Source organism: Canis lupus, chromosome 10, assembly GCF_048164855.1.
Source record: "Canis lupus baileyi chromosome 10, mCanLup2.hap1, whole genome shotgun sequence".
In the NCBI taxonomy this organism is placed as follows: Eukaryota; Metazoa; Chordata; class Mammalia; order Carnivora; family Canidae; genus Canis; species Canis lupus.
This window is the reverse complement of record NC_132847.1, coordinates 27,056,376-27,075,599: the sequence shown is the minus strand read 5'-3', so window position 1 is coordinate 27,075,599 and position 19,224 is coordinate 27,056,376. Positions and strand designations below refer to the sequence as shown.

General features: G+C 40.5%; 1 protein-coding gene across 11 annotated transcripts in view; it reads left to right on the top strand.

The window, feature by feature from the left end:
• The window catches only part of BRD8 (bromodomain containing 8), a 32,293-nt gene extending 13,660 nt beyond the window's left edge, over positions 1-18,633 (top strand). For 5 of the 11 annotated variants that reach the window (XM_072841173.1, XM_072841172.1, XM_072841171.1 and 2 more), the window contains 16 exons: positions 140-592; positions 911-1,004; positions 1,206-1,252; positions 2,012-2,226; positions 2,408-2,500; positions 2,691-2,759; positions 3,120-3,297; positions 4,412-4,516; positions 4,990-5,034; positions 9,346-9,627; positions 10,668-10,931; positions 11,605-11,762; positions 16,023-16,112; positions 16,211-16,279; positions 17,693-17,870; positions 18,439-18,633. In XM_072841173.1, coding sequence (XP_072697274.1) covers positions 140-592; positions 911-1,004; positions 1,206-1,252; positions 2,012-2,226; positions 2,408-2,500; positions 2,691-2,759; positions 3,120-3,297; positions 4,412-4,516; positions 4,990-5,034; positions 9,346-9,627; positions 10,668-10,931; positions 11,605-11,762; positions 16,023-16,112; positions 16,211-16,279; positions 17,693-17,870; positions 18,439-18,489 — 2,391 coding nt within the window. In that variant the 3' untranslated portion in view covers positions 18,490-18,633. Of the gene's footprint in view, positions 1-139; positions 593-910; positions 1,005-1,205; positions 1,253-2,011; positions 2,227-2,407; positions 2,501-2,690; positions 2,760-3,119; positions 3,298-4,411; positions 4,517-4,989; positions 5,035-6,656; positions 7,048-9,345; positions 9,628-10,667; positions 10,932-11,604; positions 11,763-16,022; positions 16,113-16,210; positions 16,280-16,444; positions 16,527-17,692; positions 17,871-18,438 lie in introns of those variants that run through there. The other 6 variants (XM_072841174.1, XM_072841176.1, XM_072841178.1 and 3 more) reach the window with 4 other exon arrangements.
• Positions 18,634-19,224: the final 591 nt, after the last annotated feature.

Below are 19,224 nucleotides of genomic sequence, written 5' to 3'. Positions count from 1 at the left end.
GATAGGTACCTGTCCTTTGGTTGCTTCTACTACATGTAGAGGGAAGATGCAGATTGAGGCTATCTCATTTGGTGCTTATAGAATTGAGGGATTTGGGCTGCTTTTTGGGGGGACTTCAACGGTATATATTATGGTACAGGTAGATGATCATCCTGAAGTGCTGGATGTGGCAGCAGTAGAAGCGGCACTGTCATTCTGTGAAGAGAATGATGATCCCCAGTCCCTGCCTGGCCCCTGGGAGCACCCGATCCAGCAGGAGCGGGATAAGCCAGTATCTCTTCCTGCACCAGAGATGACAGTCAAGCAAGAAAGGCTGGACTTTGAGGAAACAGAAAACAAAGGAATCCATGAACTGGTAGACATCAGAGAGCCTAGTGTTGAGATTAAAATGGAACCTGCGGAACCAGAACAAGGCATCTCAGGTCCTGAAATAGTAGCTGGAGTTGTTCCAGCCCCAAGTATGGAGCCACCAGAACTCAGGAGTCAAGAGTTAGATGAGGAACCCAGAAGTATTGCCACTGGAGAGATTGCTGAAGCAGATGTTTCCAGTGGGAAAGGCGATGAGACTCCACTTACAACTGTGAAGACAGAGGTATTTAAAATCAGGGGCTGGGAGGATGAAGGGTTATACCTTAGGTAAGAGCTGACTTTTCAGGCCTTTGGTTTTCTTCTTGCATTCCTGAATTCTCACATGGTTGATACGCCCAAAGCCACAGATAAGATGATTGCTACATGTGCTTATCCTGTTCCTTTTACGGTGACCATTAGATTCCTGTTAGTCCTGTTAGGACTTAGAATTTCTTTTGTAGTCTTTTCATTGGAAAACTTAGAATTTCTTTTGTAGTCTCGTCACTGTGTAAGCTGAAGTGATGTATCTGTACTTAGGGTAATTATTCTTTTTGGTCTTCAGGCATCCCCTGAAAGCATGTTGTCTCCATCACATGGCTCCAATCCCATCGAAGATCCTTTAGAGGCAGAGACTCAGCACAAGTTTGAAATGTCAGGTAAATGATATGGCCAGGAAATCTGTTCTCTGTAACTAACTTGACATCCTTTGCTTTGGCTTCTGAGGGATTGTGGGCTGTGGGAAAGTAGAGGAGGTAGTATAGGTCAGCATGGAAAGGAGAGCTGCAGGGGATGATTGTCCATAGGAAGGGGAAGGCTGAGGTGGAAAAATCTTCAGGTAGTCTTTCTCTCCTCTGCAGACTCATTGAAAGAAGAATCAGGGACTATTTTTGGAAGCCAGATAAAGGTATTTCAGACTTTTCTTTATTCCTCTTGCTGTGTGACTAGATCTCCCAATAGCACTACCTTTTTAAAGAATTATAGTAAACGTGCATCTGATTCTCTGAGATGAGACTAGTTAAGGAGTTGCATGGAAAAAAGTTGGCAGTGGACAGTTAGGCATACTGGCAGTACTATGGCCATGTGCTTCCCATCTGAAAGAATTTGTGAACATCACACAGAGCTTTCTTTCGCACATAATGCACAACAAAGCTTTGATACCTCCAGAGTGATTTAGAGTAAATAGGGCTGCCAGAATCAGGGAGAACATAGAAGAAATCAGATTATTAATTACACTATCCAAAGAAAATTCCCTGGAATATTCTTTTTAGAATTACTAAAGTAGTGGTAACAGATTTAAAGTATTGTGATATGAGCTTGCTCCATCAGAGGAGACACAAAATAAAAACTATTTTTGATAACTTTGTACCCAGGGTCAGAGTTCCTCTCAAGAGCAAGGGGAAAGAAGGAACGCCTCTTAGCTTAGTCTTAAGTAAGTAGCTTTTTTTTTCTTCCTTTCAAGAAAAAGATCCTGGTCTTATTCTTTGTCCAGGTTCTATATTACTTGATCAGTGAGTGTACGTGGTAGTGTAAGTGATAGAGGGCTCAGTCAGGAAGCAGTGTGAGGTCATTTTCTAGAACTGATCTAATCCAAAAGACCATGTTTAATGACGCTTTGCTGGATAGCTTTGCTTGCATTTGTTGACTGGAGTACACTGTGTCTAAGGATGCCCCAGGTGAGGATGAGGAGGAAGATGGAGTCAGCGAAGCTGCCAGCCTAGAGGAGGCTAAGGAAGAAGATCAAGGAGAAGGCTATTTGTCAGAAATGGATAATGAGCCACCTGTGAGCGAGAGCGATGATGGCTTTAGCATTCACAATGCTACACTGCAGTCCCATACACTGGCAGACTCCATCCCCAGCAGCCCTGCTTCTTCACAGTTGTGAGTATCTGAGATTCTTCTTTGAGTTCAAGACCGTGAAGGTGAGAAGTAGGAGAGGATCTTTTTCTTCAGTCTTATTTTTTTCATCTTCCCTTTCTTGGCCTGGAACTAATAGTTCACAAGAAATGATAAGGATTTTTTTTGGACTTAGGCTTAGTGGGACTCCCTTCTTTTATTTCAGCTCTGTCTGTAGTGAAGATCAGGAAGCCATTCAGGCACAGAAAATCTGGAAGAAAGCTATCATGCTTGTATGGAGAGCTGCAGCTAATCATAGGTGAGTGAGCTTTACCAGTCAGTATGTTTCTCATGCTTCTTCTCAATGTTAGGAGAAAAAGTCTGGCTGGGTTTATATGGGATCGGTGGCTTTGACTTTTACAGCCTTCAGCTACTTAAATCAAGTTCCCTTACCTGTGCTTCTGAAGGGTAAGTCAGTAATTAATTGCACCTTACTCTTTTTTGGACAGATATGCCAATGTCTTCCTGCAGCCTGTTACAGATGATATAGCACCTGGCTACCATAGCATTGTACAGAGGTAAGCCATGATCCATTCAGCATGCTGACTTGCCTGAATTGTAAGTTGTTCAGTCTTAGTGGATTTTTGCTTTACACAGAATGTTTAAAGCAAATGTTTTTGATCTGAGTAAAAGTGGTAAATTGATCATTTCAGTGGCTGGATCACAAAAGATAGACTTCTGTTACCATTCTTAGCCAATACCTACTGTAAAAGATGCCTTGTTTTTAATTAAGTGCATGTTGTGCGGTGAGGGGTTGGTACTTCAGTCCTGGCAGCTAAGACTAAGGGCATATTTAAGAAGTCATGTATGATAATAATATATTTGGATCCAGTTGAGTCCTCTTCCCCTCCATTTACCTGTTTTTGTTTTGTTTTTAGGCCTATGGATTTGTCAACTATTAAGAAAAACATTGAAAATGGACTGATCCGCAGCACAGCTGAATTTCAGCGGGATATTATGCTGATGTTCCAGAATGCTGTAATGTATAATAGCTCGGACCATGATGTCTATCATATGGCAGTAGAAATGCAGCGAGATGTCTTAGAGCAAATCCAGGTACTTTGAGGATCTTCAGTGTTTTAGTAACGATGAAAGGAAAATACTCAAGGGAAGGATTTATATTGATGTCAGGAAAGGGTGCTTGGCTTTTATTAGAATAGTAATCAGAGACACAGGAACATTAAATTTTATTCTTGATGGATTCGTGTTGTTTGGTAAAAGAATTATGAGAATATTCTGCCTTTCTTGGGCAAATACTTCAGTTTCCTGAAGTTTTTTAATATTTGGGGGGTAAATTTTTTATAAAATGGTGAATTTGTATTTTTAAATTACATTAAGTATGTATATAGTTGACTGTCAACAAATGATTTCTGTTCATCGCAGATAATCTATTTCTATAGTTTGCATTATCAGGCACCGTTTGAGATACTGAATTTCAAGGGAGGTTGTCTATATCTGCATAGTCTGCTAAATTAAATTGCCTAATGGCCTTTGGTTCATCTAGGTTTTTTCTCTTTCCCATTCTTAAGAGATACTGATTCTGGATTATAGCCAAAAATTCAGAGACATTTGGCATTTTTACATCCTTTAGCATGTACAACTAGAATTAAAACCTAATACAGGGATCCCTGGATGGCGCAGTGGTTTGGCGCCTGCCTTTGGCCCAGGGCGCGATCCTGGAGACCCGGGATCGAATCCCACATCGGGCTCCAGGTGCATGGAGCCTGCTTCTCCCTCTGCCTATGTCTCTGCCTCTCTCTCTCTCTCTGTGACTATCATAAATAAATAAAAAAATAAAAAAATAAAACCTAATACACTAGGGATGCCTGGGTCGCTCAGCAGTTGAGCGTCTGCCTTCGGCTCCGGGCATGGTCCCAGAGTCCTGGGATCGAGTCCCACATTGGGCTCCCTGCAGGGAGCCTGCTTCTCCCTTTACCTGTGTCTCTGCCTCTCTCTGTCTCTCTGTGCTTCTCATGAATAAATAAATAAAATCTTAAAAAAAAAAAAAAAAAAACAACCTAATATGCTAAACTTGGATTCAGTTGAGAAGTATTAGAATGCTGTTTGCAGAAGGATATGACATGAAGTCCTATTTACAAAGCCAAAAGAGTCTTAATTCTTCCCTACTGGATCAGGTCTCAAGGGTCAACTGTCTTTCTTTTCACTATAGCAATTCCTTGCCACACAGTTGATTATGCAGACATCTGAATCTGGGATCAGTGCTAAAAGTCTTCGTGGGAGAGATTCTACCCGCAAACAGGATTCTTCAGAGAAGGTGAGGAGACCAAGAAAGAGCCTGTATGCCAGTGTTCCAGAGCTAGAAGTCTGAAGCATCCAAGGAACCTTATGTTACTACTTACTACTTGGTAACTGCTGGGCTTTTATATTCCAGTGGTGTTCAAACATATGTAAATCTTTGGATGTACTCATCCAAACATTGAAACACACTCGCTGTGCCTGAAATACCCAGTCACATGAGAAATTGTGAGCTGAATGAGTGGATTATTACTTTCTCTGAGTGAGTGCCTTCAAAGTAGGGGAAATGATTTTTGCAGCAGTTGGGGACCGTCAGTTCCTGTTCCAGAAAGCATTATGGCCAGACTGCTTTTGGATCTCTTTCCTCTTGTTCTTGAGTTTTTAAATTTTGTCTTTGTGTGTGTGGTGCTTGTGTCTCTGTCCTGAGGTTTGGGGTGCTTGCGGCTGAGAGTTTCTGTGGAACCTGATCAGTGTTTGTTTGTCCTCTAACAGGACAGTGTCCCCATGGGCTCTCCTGCCTTCCTTCTCTCTCTCTTTGTAAGTATTGAATGGTTGCAAGGGGTGGTGTTGCCACAAAGATTCTCAGCTCCTGCTGGGGGTGGGTGGCAGAGGGAAGTCCAACATGCAGACCGTGGCAATGTCTTGAACTTATCTTTATTCAGATCATTGAATAAGAGTCTGTCTCTTCTTCTGCATTCCTGTCTTTCTGCATGTGTGCGTGTGTGGGCTGGGTAGGGACTATTTATAAGTTCACTATGCTGAAATGAGGTATTCTTGGTAAGGATCTAGGATGCACCTGCTCCTCATTTCTTGATTCCACCTTTTGCCAATTCTTTTCTTACAAATAAAAGATTGCTTAGAGCAGTAGCGGCTAGCTGCCTTTTTTAAGTGTTCCTCATACCAACAGATACCCAGCACATCATTTTTCTCCTTTTCCCTAATAGTAAGTTACAAGACTGATGCCTGATAACACAAATATTCGGTAAAATTTAAGATAAGGATCTTACTAACAATGAGTACCACATACAGTAGTGGCTGGTAGAATTAGAGATAAACTTAATAAAGCTAGCCCTAAACACTTACTGTTTTCCTCTGTGAATTGAATGACACTCTGGGGCACTGAGACATGATGTAATGGAAGACATCAGGCTAGAAAATCACATGATCTTAAACTCACTGGATTATCTTTTGGAACCTTGTTTTCCTTATCTGTGTGATGGACCTAATATAACCAGGTACCTGTCCAGCCTACCTCACAGGGATGTTGTGAGGATAATAAGATCAAGCTATGGAATTGGCTTGAAAAAAATTAAAGTGTTAAACAAATGCAAGGTGGTATTTTTATTTTTAATGTCGCCTCAAAGGCAGCTTGTGTTCATGAGCTCTGTAAACTTTAGAGTCCTTGCATGTTAGAAATGTAAAAATGGCCTAGCCCAGCAAAAGTGTTCACCAATTCATCTTGCCTACAGGCATCAGCCTGTACCACGGACCGAACACTGTAATCTCCCTTCTTTCTTACTGGCCTGCAACAGTGACTCTGGATCCCCAAGCAGTTGGCTGGCTGTTGCAAAGCTGGTTAATAGGATCTTTTATCTATTGAAGACAGCAAAGTATTGCACAAGAGGAAGGAGCTGGGCTGCAGGGAGAGAGCAGCAGATGGAAAGAAGCCTTCTGATTGTCCTGATCTCATGGAAAACAACTGTCAGGAGGTGCTAGGGAACTAGTGCCAGGGTCAGTCTGCAGGAAAGGCCTTTCTTATAGGGACCAACAAGCTGGACAGGTATGTTAGCCAAGAATATCACTATCCACTGCCCTTTCTGACCCTCCCACCTTTCTTTTACTCTTTCTGTTTCTTTGAACACAGTTTAGGGCCTGGGTGGGATGACTAAGTCATTCTTTGGGACCCCAGATGAAACCCCAGGGACCTCTGTGGTGGGCAGGAGCAAAATACTCTGTCCTACATTTCCTCTCACAAACTACTGCCAGGAATTTTTAGCCCACTCTGTGGGAAGACAGATCTGTACCTCTTATTTCCTGGATTTTTCTGCTGATTCTCTTCCTTCCCCCAAGAAACCAAATCCCCCAGCATTGTTGAAACTTCTCTCTCAGGTTCTAATCAACTCACTCATGCTCAATTTCTTTGTCTGCCTATCATCTAGGATGGGGGCACCAGGGGGCGCCGCTGTGCCATTGAAGCAGATATGAAGATGAAAAAGTGAAGCTTCAGAGTATCCTCATTGAGCTGAACCTGAAGTAGAAGTAAACAAGAAAGAGCTTGGGCTTGTCGGCCCAGTTCCAGAAGTGGAAGATACAGAAGAGGAGGCATCTGGGCCATGTGACATGAGCTGGGGAAACTCTCTCAGAGAGTTGAAGTAGCACAATTGCCTGTTTTAGGGCAAAAATCATGGGCTGTGTTAATGTCCTAATGCGTAGCTAGCAGATTGTAGCTAGTTTGTACTGTCTTGTGAAGTGTACAGACTTTTTAAAACAAAAACAAAACACCTGTGAAGTGTATATGTATACACAATAAACTGAGAAAAGAAAACTTTAGCCTTTGGTGTGTTCTGTGTTTGTGTGTGTGAAAAACTTGTGGTTTTTTTTCTGTGCGATAATTGTTTTGTCTGTGGAAATAAGATGATTGGGGGGGAAGTGGTATTATGATACGAACTGTTCAGCTTGGAGAAGGTAAGTAATCAATATTGAAATTATAACTAATGTTCTAAAGTGCTGCATTGTGCAATGAGGATGATATGTTTTTCTGGAATGTTTGGGAAAACTTAAATGTTTTCAGAGTTCTGTTCATGGCATTGCTTTTAATGAAGATTAGAACGTGGACATAGGTAGCACTGACCTTTATCTCAGACATTTGTCCTACTTAGTGTCCTATCTTTGCAGATGGTATATCTAGGACAGTATAGCACTATTTCCTTCCTCATCCTTTATGTAGGGTTCTTGTGTATTTTAGAATTCATTGCTACTTGAAGGCAAAATCAGTTTCAGAGTTAGCAAATTTATTACTTGAGTTTCAGTTTTTGTTACTAAATAAAAATTGTGTGAAATGAACTAGTCATGAGCCTTTTATTATAAAGAAATGGACATTAATAGGGTATTGTCTCATATGTTGAGCCTTCTTGAAAAAGATATGTTTATGAAATATAAGTCACAGATCTTTCTGGCTTAAACTCTGAAGCTTGTTAGGATGCTAAGGCAGTAGCAGATAGTCTTACGGGGTGATAGGAATTCAGTCAATCCAGGAGTTAAAGATTAGTAATTATAGTATAGGAGCACCTAGGTAGCTCAGTCGGTTAAGCATCTGACTCTTGATCTCAGCTCAGGCCTTGATCTCAGGTTCAAGCCCCTCAATGAGTGCCACTCTGGGAGTGGAGACTACTTTAAGGAAGTACAATATATTCCCAAAGCAGTCTACAAACTTGCATGTGATACAAGCAGTGAAGCCCTAAAAATGGGAGAAGATTGTAGAGGAGTTCCATTAAAGGATGCAGATAGAGTTTGGGTTGACAGAGAACATGACGGGTATGCTTAACGGTAGATTGGATTAAAAATCCAGAAACCAGGGGGCTATGACATTTTATTCAAGAACAGAGGATGGGTTTTGAGAAAAATTATTGTGGATGAAAATTGGGAAGTGGGGTTACTTCCTGAATATAAGAGAAGTAAAGAGAATTGGGAAAATAGTGTTGATAAGGGGGATAAGGGAATTTGAGAAAGCGAATGCTTTTTAAGATAGAAACAGAAGTGATTTTAGTTAGAAATGTTGAGTTGAAGCAGATGGTAGGGCACCTAAAGGGAATAGTCCTTTGGGTGCATGGAAAAATGAGACCAGAATGCACATAAGAAGTAAAGGTGGAGATCTGAGAACTATTCCAGTAGGGAACAAAGTTGAAACCTCAAAACGTAGACCTTATTTTAAGTGAGTATTAATGAGGAAGCAAAGGACAAGCAAGAACACTGAAACTTGTAAAAGGAAAAAGAGCAGTCCTCTCAGGCTCAGAGAGTTAAGCATCCAACTCTTGATTTCAGCCCAGGTCTTAATCCCAGGGACATGAATTGGGCTCCATGCTAGGTGTTGAGCCTACTTTAAAAATAGGAGAAAGGGGTAAAAAAAACAGGATCGTGTAGTGTAATGAGAGGAAAGGAAGATACTTTTAAAACTTGATACAGTTCTCATTCTGCGAAGTGAGTTGGATATGACCAGAAGGATGCCACAGATAATTTTAAAGTATATTTTGAGGACTTAGTGGTTGATAGATGTCTACACACTGAGCAAAATAGCTCTTGTTCCTCAAATGTATTGTCTTCCAGTTGAGTTTAAGGGTGATTTGGGATAGAGGAACTACTATGCTAGAGGAGCTAGATATGCTCCTGTTCTTTTCTTTTGGAGTGTGAGGAAACCCAAGAAAAAATTACCGGGTAATACCTCTTTTATACTGTTTGACTTGGATCCCTGGGTGGCTCAGCAGTTTAAGTGCCTGCCCACTTAAATCCCAGGTCCCAGGGTCCTGGGATTGAGTCCCACGTCAGGCTCCCTGCATGGAGCTTGCTTCTCCCTCTGCCTGTGTCTCTGCCTCTCTCTCTCTCTGTGCCTCCCCTGAATAAATAAATAAAATCTAAAAACAAAAACAACTGTTTGACTTGGGGCTTTTTCATTTTATTCCCAATGACAAAGATTTCATCCCCTGATGTCTCCCTTCAGCTAGCTTTTATTATGTGTGATGATGAGTAGAAAGAAGTTTCTGATCTCTTATCTTTCTACTGAACTTTAGACATGAAAATGCCTAAGAAATTGTAATATGAGTGAACTTAATGCATTTTTCTGTGTATTTACAGATGGGGCATGAGTGGGTTTGGTTCGATTCGGAGCCAGATTATTATCCCAATGACTCTGAGCTGAGCAACGACTGCAGGTCCCTCTTCAGTTCATGGGATTCCAGTCTGGATCTTGATGTGGGCAGCTGGAGAGAAACTGAGGAGCCAGGGGCTGAGGAACTAGAGGAAAGCAGCCCAGGGAGAGAACCTAGTGAGCTGCTTGTGGGGGACGGAGGCAGTGAGGAATCTCAGGAAGAGGCAGAGCAAGTCAGCCGCCAGAATCTCCTCCATTTTCTCTCTGAGGTAATGGGAAGCCATTATTTCCAAAGTTGAGTCTCAGGGATCCCTGGGTGGCTCAGTGGTTTAGCCTTCAGCCCAGGGCATGGTCCTGGAGTCCCGGGATCAAGTCCTGCATCGGGCTCCCTCTGCCTGTGTCTCTGCCTCTCTCTGTGTCTCTCATGAATAAATAAATAAAATCTTAAAAAAAAAAATAAAAAAGTCTCAACTTTCTAAGAGAGTGCTTGCCCATACATATTTCTACTACTCTTAATATTGTTCACTAAAATGCAAGCTCCACAGTGGCAGAAACTAATTGCTATGTCTGTAGCACTTGGTGCTAATAATACAAAATATGTGCTGAATACTTTTTGACCAAGTGTTCTAAGATCTCAGTCTAAATTAAGAGCCCCCCCCCCAAAAAAATTAATTAATTAATTAAGAGCCCAGGGTCATAGGAAGTAGAATTTCCATATGCAGGACTGCCTTATGAATATCTTTTGTTTTTGTTTTGCCTTATGAATATCTGTTGCAATTCATTTTTTGGAGTCCTGGGAGGTGACATCCACACTCTTTGAAGGTTTTAACATTATGACTTCAAGACATTATTTTACAGTGTCCTTATTACACTGGTTTTAGAGTTGAGGGCCAGAAATAAACCGAGTTGGACAGAGTTTATATTTATGTGGCAACTTCACACATCAGGAGAACCTAGGTCAAGATCAGCAAGAATCCATTTTAACATGTTGTTACTTCTTTCTGCATTGCCTGTGGCAGACAAAATTTTCAGTAGTTTTCTATATACCCACTCCCAATTGATCAAAGTTGACGTGTGACATGAAAAACTAGAACTCAAGCTCTCTGAAGAGGCAAGAACCATATCTATTACCATTAGGTTCCTAATAAGTGGTTCAGTGTCTGGGTATCTGAGTTACTTTATACATTTTAAATGGTAGAATGAATGAGTAATCTGTTTGCATCTCAAACTGGGTCACTGTAATCATGTAACATTATTGATATGTAGATAATGATTTCCACTAGTGTTCGTATGCATACTATGATTGCAGGTAGCTTATTTAATGGAGCCATTGTGCATTAGCAGCAAAGAATCAAATGAAGGTCACTGCCTTTCATCTGGTACCAGACAACAAGAGGAAAGAGAAATGGAAGCTACTGAAGGAGAAGAGCCATGCAGAGAGCCTGAACAGCTTTCAGCTAGGCTAGACCCCATGGTAGCTGAGAAGCCATTGGGAAAAAATGGAAGGCCAGAGGTGGCTCCAGCTCCCTCAGATGTTTGTGTAATTCAGCGACTATCCACAGAGAGTGAAGAGGTAAGTGAGTAACTTAAACTAGCTGGCTGATTGGTCCTCTGCCCAGGGAGGCAGAACATAGTAGTTAGGGCACATAAGCTAACTCCAGAGAGTTTAGATGCCTGGGTCCAAATCTGGGTTTTACTGCTTAACTGTGTGACCTTAAGTATGTCAGTAAACATCTTAGAACCTCGTTTTTTTTTTCTGCTGTAAATGGAATAGTGGTGCTCTCTCTACCTTAGGTTTGCTATGAAGTTGAAGTGAGACATTTCATGTAAAGAAAGCATTTTGCTTACTGCCTGGCTCACAGTGAGCAATCAATAAAATTTAGAATGCCATTATGATGAATATTATCTGTAATTTCAGGGCCACAGGTCATACTGACAGTTTTAAAAGAATACAGCATCCATCTAGAAATGAGTATATTATTAAAAAAAAAAAAAGAGAAGGAAAAAAAAACGAAATGAGTATATTATTCTTTTTTTTCTTGAGATACAGAATCTCAGTTTTCTAGCCAAATTGTTACCAAGAATTCATTGACTACGGTGTAGTTAAGTCACCTTTCTCTGATTCTCTTTTATAGCTTTATATAATTGACTCCACGTTAAGGTCAGCCTTCATTTACCCCATGTAAAATTACCTTGCAGATAGTAAATCTCTTTCTAAACTTTTCTTTGTTACTTGGCATTCCAAGGGGGAGGTTCAGCAAGAATCCAAAGAGGAAGACCAGGGTGAAGGATATGTGTCAGAAATGGAAGACCAGCCCTCTTCAACAGAGTGTGATGATGGGTTCAGCATTCAGGAGACTCCTCTGGTGGATATCCTTTTCAGCCGTGCTACCTCTTCAACATTGTAAGTATGGATTTCTATCCAGGGTTGTTAAGATTCAAATTTTTACTTCTGTTTATGCCTATTTGAATTCATTACCATGAACATGGATTAATTTGTAAGTTAAAAAAAGGAAATTAAAATTTGAAAACACTAGAAATATAATTAAATGTAATTTTATTGTATAAATAGAAGTCTCTGTTTTCCTCTTATAAAAGAAATCTGGGGATCCCTGGGTGGCGCAGTGGTTTAGCGCCTGCCTTTGGCCCAGGGCGCGATCCTGGAGACCCGGGATCGAGTCCCACGTCAGGCTCCCGGTGCATGGAGCCTGCTTCTCCCTCTGCCTGTGTCTCTGCCTCTCTCTCTCTCTCTCTGTGACTATCATAAAATAAATAAAAATTAAAAAAAAAAATAAATAAAAAAATAAATAAAAAAAAAATAAAAGAAATCTGTCTCAGGTTCCTGACTGGCTCAGTCAGTAGTATGTGAATCTTGATCTTGAGGTTATAAGTTCAAGCTCCATGTTAAGCATAGAGCCTACTTTATTTATATATTTTTTGAAATATTTTATTTATTTATTCATGAGAGACACAGGCAGAGGAAGAATCAGGCTCCATGCAGGGATCCCCATGTGGGACTCGATCCCAGGACTCCAGGATCACGCCCCAAGCTGAAGGCAGATGCCTAACCTCTGAGCCACTCAGGCATCCCTCAGCCTACTTTTTAAAAAAAAGTCTGTTTCGGGATCCCTGGGTGGCTCAGCGGTTTGGCGCCTGCCTTTGGTCCAGGGCGGGATCCTGGAGTCCTGGGATCGAGTCCTGGGTCGGGCTCCCTGCATGGAGCCTGCTCCTCCCTCTGCCTGTGTCTCTGCCCCTCTTTCTCTCTCTCTCTCTCTTTCTATGTCTATCATGAATAAATAAATAAAATCTTTAAAAAAAAAGTCTGTTTCGTCCACATTGAAAATCTCTTTCATAAATAAACTTTCTCTTTATTTTTACTTATTTATTTATTATTTTAGATTTTAATTTATTTGAGAGAGAGCGTGAGTGCACACTGTGCATGCACAAACGGGGAGCAGCAGGAAGAGGGCAGGAGCAACAAGTAGAGGAAGAAGCAGGCACTCCTCTGAGCAGGGAGCTCGACATGCGGCTCCATCTCAGGACCCTGAGATCTTGACCTGAACCCAAGGCAAACACTTAACTGAGTCACCCAGGCACCCCTCCCTTTTTAAAAAGATTTATTTATTTATTTGAGAGTGTTTGCATGCGAGGCCAGGAGGGGCAAAGGGAGAGAGAGAAACCTTAGCAGAGTGTGCTCAGCACAAAGCCTAACATGGGGCTGGGTCTCACAACCCTGAGATGACAATCAGAGCCAAAACCAAATGTTGGATGCTTAACCCACTGTGCCACCCAGGTGCCCCAGTAACCTTTCTCTTTAATTACTATATTTATTCAGAAAATATTGCTCAGTCAGATTGTCCCTCAAAGTCTAATACTGAAACTATACTTCTTTCAAAAATACTAAAAGCTCCTTGCAACTTGAGATTAAAAATTATTTTGAAGTTGTGAGCTCCTTTGTTTTTTTCCCACAGATCTTGGGAAATTGTTTATATAATTGTCTTGTCTTTTTATAAATAATTATGAGACTAAAGGGAATCTTTTTTTTTTTTTTTTTTTTTTTTTTTTTTAGTAAAGGGAATTTCTTTTTAAATCAGAAAAACTGTTTTTCTGGGATCCCTGGGTGGCGCAGCGGTTTAGCGCCTGCCTTTGGCCCAGGGCGTGATCCTGGAGACCCGGGATCGAATCCCACGTCGGGCTCCCGGTGCATGGAGCCTGCTTCTCCCTCTGCCTATGTCTCTGCTTCTCGCTCGCTCTCTCTGTGTGACTATCATAAATAAATAAAAAATATTTAAAAAAATTTAAAAAAAAAGAAAAACTGTTTTTCTTATAGTAATAAGTAATTCCTTTTCTGAGCCTAGTCTTGTATCTATCTACTAAAAGAAGATAGCATGAAAGGTTGTTTTTTAGGTAGCGGATTTCAAAGTTTTGTTACACAAGTAGAACACAGCTTAATACCTATGTTGTTGAGGAATTGCTTTCTTTGCTTTTCTATAACTCTCTGTAAGTATGAACAGAGGGCATATGATGACTATTCATAAAACAGAAAATCTAATCTGGGACATTTTATCTCATGACATTTTAGCATCTTGAATGGCAAAATCCATGGTCTTATTTTAGGATTTAGGATAAACATGAAGTAATTATTGGAAAGCAATAGATAACAGTAATTGAGTCTACCTGACCAGATGGCTTAAGGGAAGCTAAGAAGCTGAGTTTTTGTATTATAATCACATAAGCTTAAGACCACTTTGGGGGGGGGGATCCCTGGGTGGCTCAGCGGTTTAGCTCCTGCCTTTGGCCCAGGGCATGATCCTGGGGACCGGGGATCGAGTCCCACGTCAGTCTCCTTGCATGGAGCCTGCTTCTCCCTCTGCTTCTGTCTCTGCCTCTCTCTCTGTGTATCTCTCATGAATAAATAAATAAAATCTTAAAAAAAAAAAAAAAGACCACTTTAGAAGATGAACATACTCCAGGCTCTTCTTTTTCTTGGCTGTCCCTTAGTTGGTACTAACTCTCAGGAATACATAGAAAGAAGGCCTCTGGAGTACCACTCTACATTTTTAATTGTAGTTGCTTGACATGCATTTCCAAATAAGTGGAAATAAAGGTAAGCAAGGGATTATTTCTTAAAATACTGCAAAGGTGATCAATTATGAGGTTACAAAACCTAACTCAGTATCTTTCATATAATGGAAACTTAATACCTGTTGTGTGGATGTATGAACAAAATTTCCCTAGTACCAGGGAACTATTATTCACTTTGGCTAACTGATCAGAAACAAAGGAAGGGGGTTTTGGTTTTTAAGTGCCTTATTCTGATAGGGTTCTGGTTTAAGGACAAGTTGATTTTTGTGTATATATTTCAGATGCAGGTAAGATACTATATCCTGAAAATAGATAGTTGTTTAGAATTGTTCAACTTGGAGAAAGATAAAATGAGATGTGCTCAAATGGACACACACAGTATGGTATATAAAGCATAGAGGGTGTGAAACATGAGGTGTGAGAAGAACCCGTTTTGAGAGATTAATGCAGTATATAAAAAGTGGGAAGTTTAACATAGTGTTAAACTTTGGAGTAAAGAGAAAATTTGTCAACTGGGAAAATCATAAGATCAAATAAAACATTGGACAGTAGCACCTGGAAGAAAAAATAAACTAGACAATTTAGCCCAGAGAAGAAAGGGCCATGACGAAAAATGAATTTTTCTTAGGTATTTTCTTAGTGAAAAGGAGAAATATGTAAATTGTGCCACATTCAGATGAAACATAAGAGATTTCCATGAGATGTGACACCAAGTATTTCCTTCTCAGGAAATGTAGGAAAAATACTTATTAATGTGGCATATTTCGGCATAAACATAGGATCATAGGTTCATTTATAAAATACGTAATACGGATGCCTGTGTGGCTCAGCGGTTGAGTGTCTGCCTTTGGCTCAGGGCGTGATCCTAGAGTCCCAGGATTGAGTCCCCCACATCAGGCTTCCTGCATGGAGTCTGTTTCTCCCTCTGCCTAGGTCTCTGCCTCTCTCTTTCTGTGTGTCTCTCATGAATAAATAAAATCTTAAAAAAAATACTTAATACTATGAAATATTTGAGCTCTTACTATATGTCAGGCCCTTGGGAAGCATCAGTGAACAAAGACTACTTTCATACACCAGTGTTTTTAGAGTCACAAGTGCTGAAGAGCAAATCAGCAAGAGTTCAAAAGACAGAGGCAATTGTAGTTCGGTAGTAGAAAGCAACTACTCCATTAGATAATAGTGACCAGGGATCCCTGGGTGGCGCAGCGGTTTAGCGCCTGCCTTTGGCCCAGGGCGTGATCCTGGAGACCCGGGATCGAATCCCACATTGGGCTCCCGGTGCATGGAGCCTGCTTCTCCCTCTGCCTGTGTCTCTGCCTCTCTCTCTCTCTCTGTGTGTGACTATCATAAATAAATAAAAATTAAAAAAAAAAAAGATAATAGTGACCAGTAAGAGAATATTTGTAGGGTTTGGGGTCTCTTATGGAAGCATTAAATATGTTTTAATTTCTATGGTGTTACTTCTTTCCCATATTAACTAAGAGCATTATATATTGAGAAAATCTCTTTACCTACCTGGGAGAGACAGAATACCATTTGTGAAGTTACTCTTTCCTTTGTGTCCTGTTTTATCCCATAGGTCTGATCTAGGCCAGAATGACCCTGTTCAGGATCACTTGCTATTTAAGAAGACTCTCCTGCCAGTCTGGAAGATGATTGCCAGTCACAGGTAGGTCTCCAAGCCTACCTTGGTCTTCACAGCCACTCTTCTCATTTACAGTGACTTTGATGAGTTTCCTCATCCTCTCAGAGTTTGTCCCTTAACAGGTTCAGCAGTCCTTTTCTGAAGCCTGTGTCAGAAAGGCAGGCCCCAGGATACAAGGATGTGGTGAAAAGGTCAGTGAAAGGCTGGTTGCTTTTATATCTGTCTTTTCATACTTTTTTTTCCAATCCATTAGATCAGTCCTTCCCTCCTTCCCTCCCTTACTCTCTTTCTTTCCCTTTCTTCTCTTTTCTTTTCTTCTCTTTTCTTTCTTTTCTTTCTTTCAATTTTATTTTTAGGTAATCGCTATGCCTGATGTGGGGCTCAAAGTCAGAACCCTGAGATCAAGAGTCACATGCTTCTACCAACTGAGCCAGCCAGGTGCCCTGATCTTTTCTTTATTTCATTTACATTACTTACAAACTCAAGATAGATTTTACATCTGAACAAGTTTGTAAAGTTATGGTAAGCTTGGTCTTCATTTGAGAAGGAATGCAGGGAACAAAAGGAAAATGATAGACCTTTTTTTTTCAGTATTCATTTTTAAGTAATATCCATTCGTTATAATCTTATATTAGCCTTTGATAGTTTTTGATAGCTTCTGGAGCAAAATTTTTAAAAGAACACTATATTCAACTAGCCATTATAAATATGCTAAGGCCAAGATGGTAATCCAAATGCTTGTAAGTATTGGTTGTTGGCACTATTTTGGATTTTTATAGCATAGTTCATCTAAAATGCAGTCATAAACCATTGTATTAATAGAATGTAAAAGATCAGAAAAGGATGTTTAGAGACAGATTCCTTCATTTTATAGATGAGGAAGGTAAGGCTCAAAGGTACTCTTGACTGGGGTGATCAACAGTGAATAGCAGAACTAGAACTAAACCCCAGATTCCCAGTTTAGTCCTCTTTCTACACTGCTATGTATTTTCCTTTATAATACACACTCTCTGTGTCTCATTAAATAGTTATTTAAACATTCACTTGATTCATAATCTTTTCATCTCCACAAAAGGAAAAAAAATTCTTAGCTTTTGATTGTGTAGTAAGAGAAGCAGATTAAACAATTAGTATATGACTACATATTGTGAACAGTTAATAACTCCCATGTGACATACTAATCATTGGAGCTCTTTACAACTTTGGTACAAGGGACCAACATCTCTCCTACAGTGGTAGAGTATAGTGGCTAAGTTTGTGGGAGTCAGGCTGCTTCTAAATTGGAATCCAAGCTGTGTGACTTTGAGCAAGTACTTAACCTCTTTAGTTCTGTTTCTTCCCTGCAAGTTGGTGATAGTAAGGTACCTAGCTTTATAGGTTTACTGAGAGGACCAAATGAATTAATATAGAAAGTACTTCATACTTGGCATGGTAAGCACTTAGTCTATTATAAAAAATCAAATGTTAGCGGCTGTTGCTATTTTATTATCTGATGGGAATTGTTATCTTTACTGTTGTTTTCATTAAGAGCTCGTTCTCCAAGAGATAATGTTAGGTCCCACATAAAGGTTTGATTTCCTGTGGTTTCTCTTGGCCATCTGTAGACCTATGGACTTAACTAGCCTGAAAAGGAATCTGTCTAAGGGACGGATTCGTACCATGGCTCAGTTCCAGCGAGACCTGATGCTGATGTTCCAAAATGCTGTGATGTACAATGACTCTGATCACCATGTGTACCATATGGCTGTGGAGATGCAGCGAGAAGTCTTGGAGCAGATTCAGGTACTGTATGTAGAGAGCTGTAAGAAAAAGGAGTACAGTCTCTGGAATCTGATTTTAGAAAGTCTATGAGAATAAGAGTAGTGTTAAAGTGACTTTATGTTCTCAGAATTTATGTTTAGACATGGTTAAGGGCCCATAGATAATGACATTGTACCTATTGCTTTGGAAAACCCTAAGCCTCTGTAGGACTAGCTTTCATAGATAATGAAGTAAAGTAGTATAGGAAGACAGGCAGCTGTAAAGAAGTCTCAAGGGAGCTGGGGATAGCTAAGTAATAGGAGCTCCTGCTTCCGGAGCCTCAAGTCAGAGAGCTAAACATGCGAACCAGAGGCTGGAATCACTATCCATTTTTTGGTTGCTACCTGTTGATATAGATTCATACTGTCCCGTCTACAATAATAAGACATTGTAGCCAGAAGATGACCTTTCAGGGTTTCTTTTCTGGGCAGGATCATACTTTGAAAGAAAAAAAGCATAGTCAAACCTTGCTGCAGAAAAAAGAAAACTGCATTCTAATCTCTATAGTTTTCCATAGATTCATAGCTTGCTATCTGCCTTGACTCTGTAGGTGCTGAGTATTTGGTTAGACAAAAGAAGAGACTTAAATAGCTTGGAATGAGAACCAGCCAACCCTGTAGATGATGGAAAACCTCTTAACCAAGAGCTGCTATCCTGACCTTTTCTGGAATTGAGACCTCTTATATGAGACTCAGAGAAGATCCCAATACTTGTTTACCAGTTTTTTGTTGTCTTTTCTAGTAAGAAAAATGCATTAAAGTCACAACCAAGGAGTCAAAGGTGCCTGTAGACAATTTAAAAAATGGGGAAAGCTGAGATTTGGGGTGATGCAGTAAATGTTGCTCACTTTTTCTGTTTCATAGGCTTGATTTAGATGTAATTAAACAACTCTTAAAACTGCTCTATAAATAAATGTTATTTCACAAGTTGAAGATTGCTTTTTTTAATGATTACAGAATCAGGGAATAAATGGGACAGCATCTGGTAGAATGACTGTAAGGTATTTGACATGGGTTCTTACATAAAATGTCTGGAACGGGATGGTGTGGGATGAGGGGAGAGTGCTTATGATTTGTCTCATTATTTATAAGGTTGATGTAATTAAAGTGTCCTTGAAATGGCTATGAGGGTTAAATAAGATGAGGACAGGGATCCCTGGGTGGCGCATTGGTTTAGCGCCTGCCTTTGGCCCAGGGCACGATCCTGGAGACCCGGGATCAAATCCCACGTCGGGCTCCCGGTGCATGGAGCCTGCTTCTCCCTCTGCCTGTGTCTCTGCCTCTCTCTCTCTCTCCCTCTCTGTGTGTGTGTGTGTGTGTGTGTGTGTGTGTGTGTG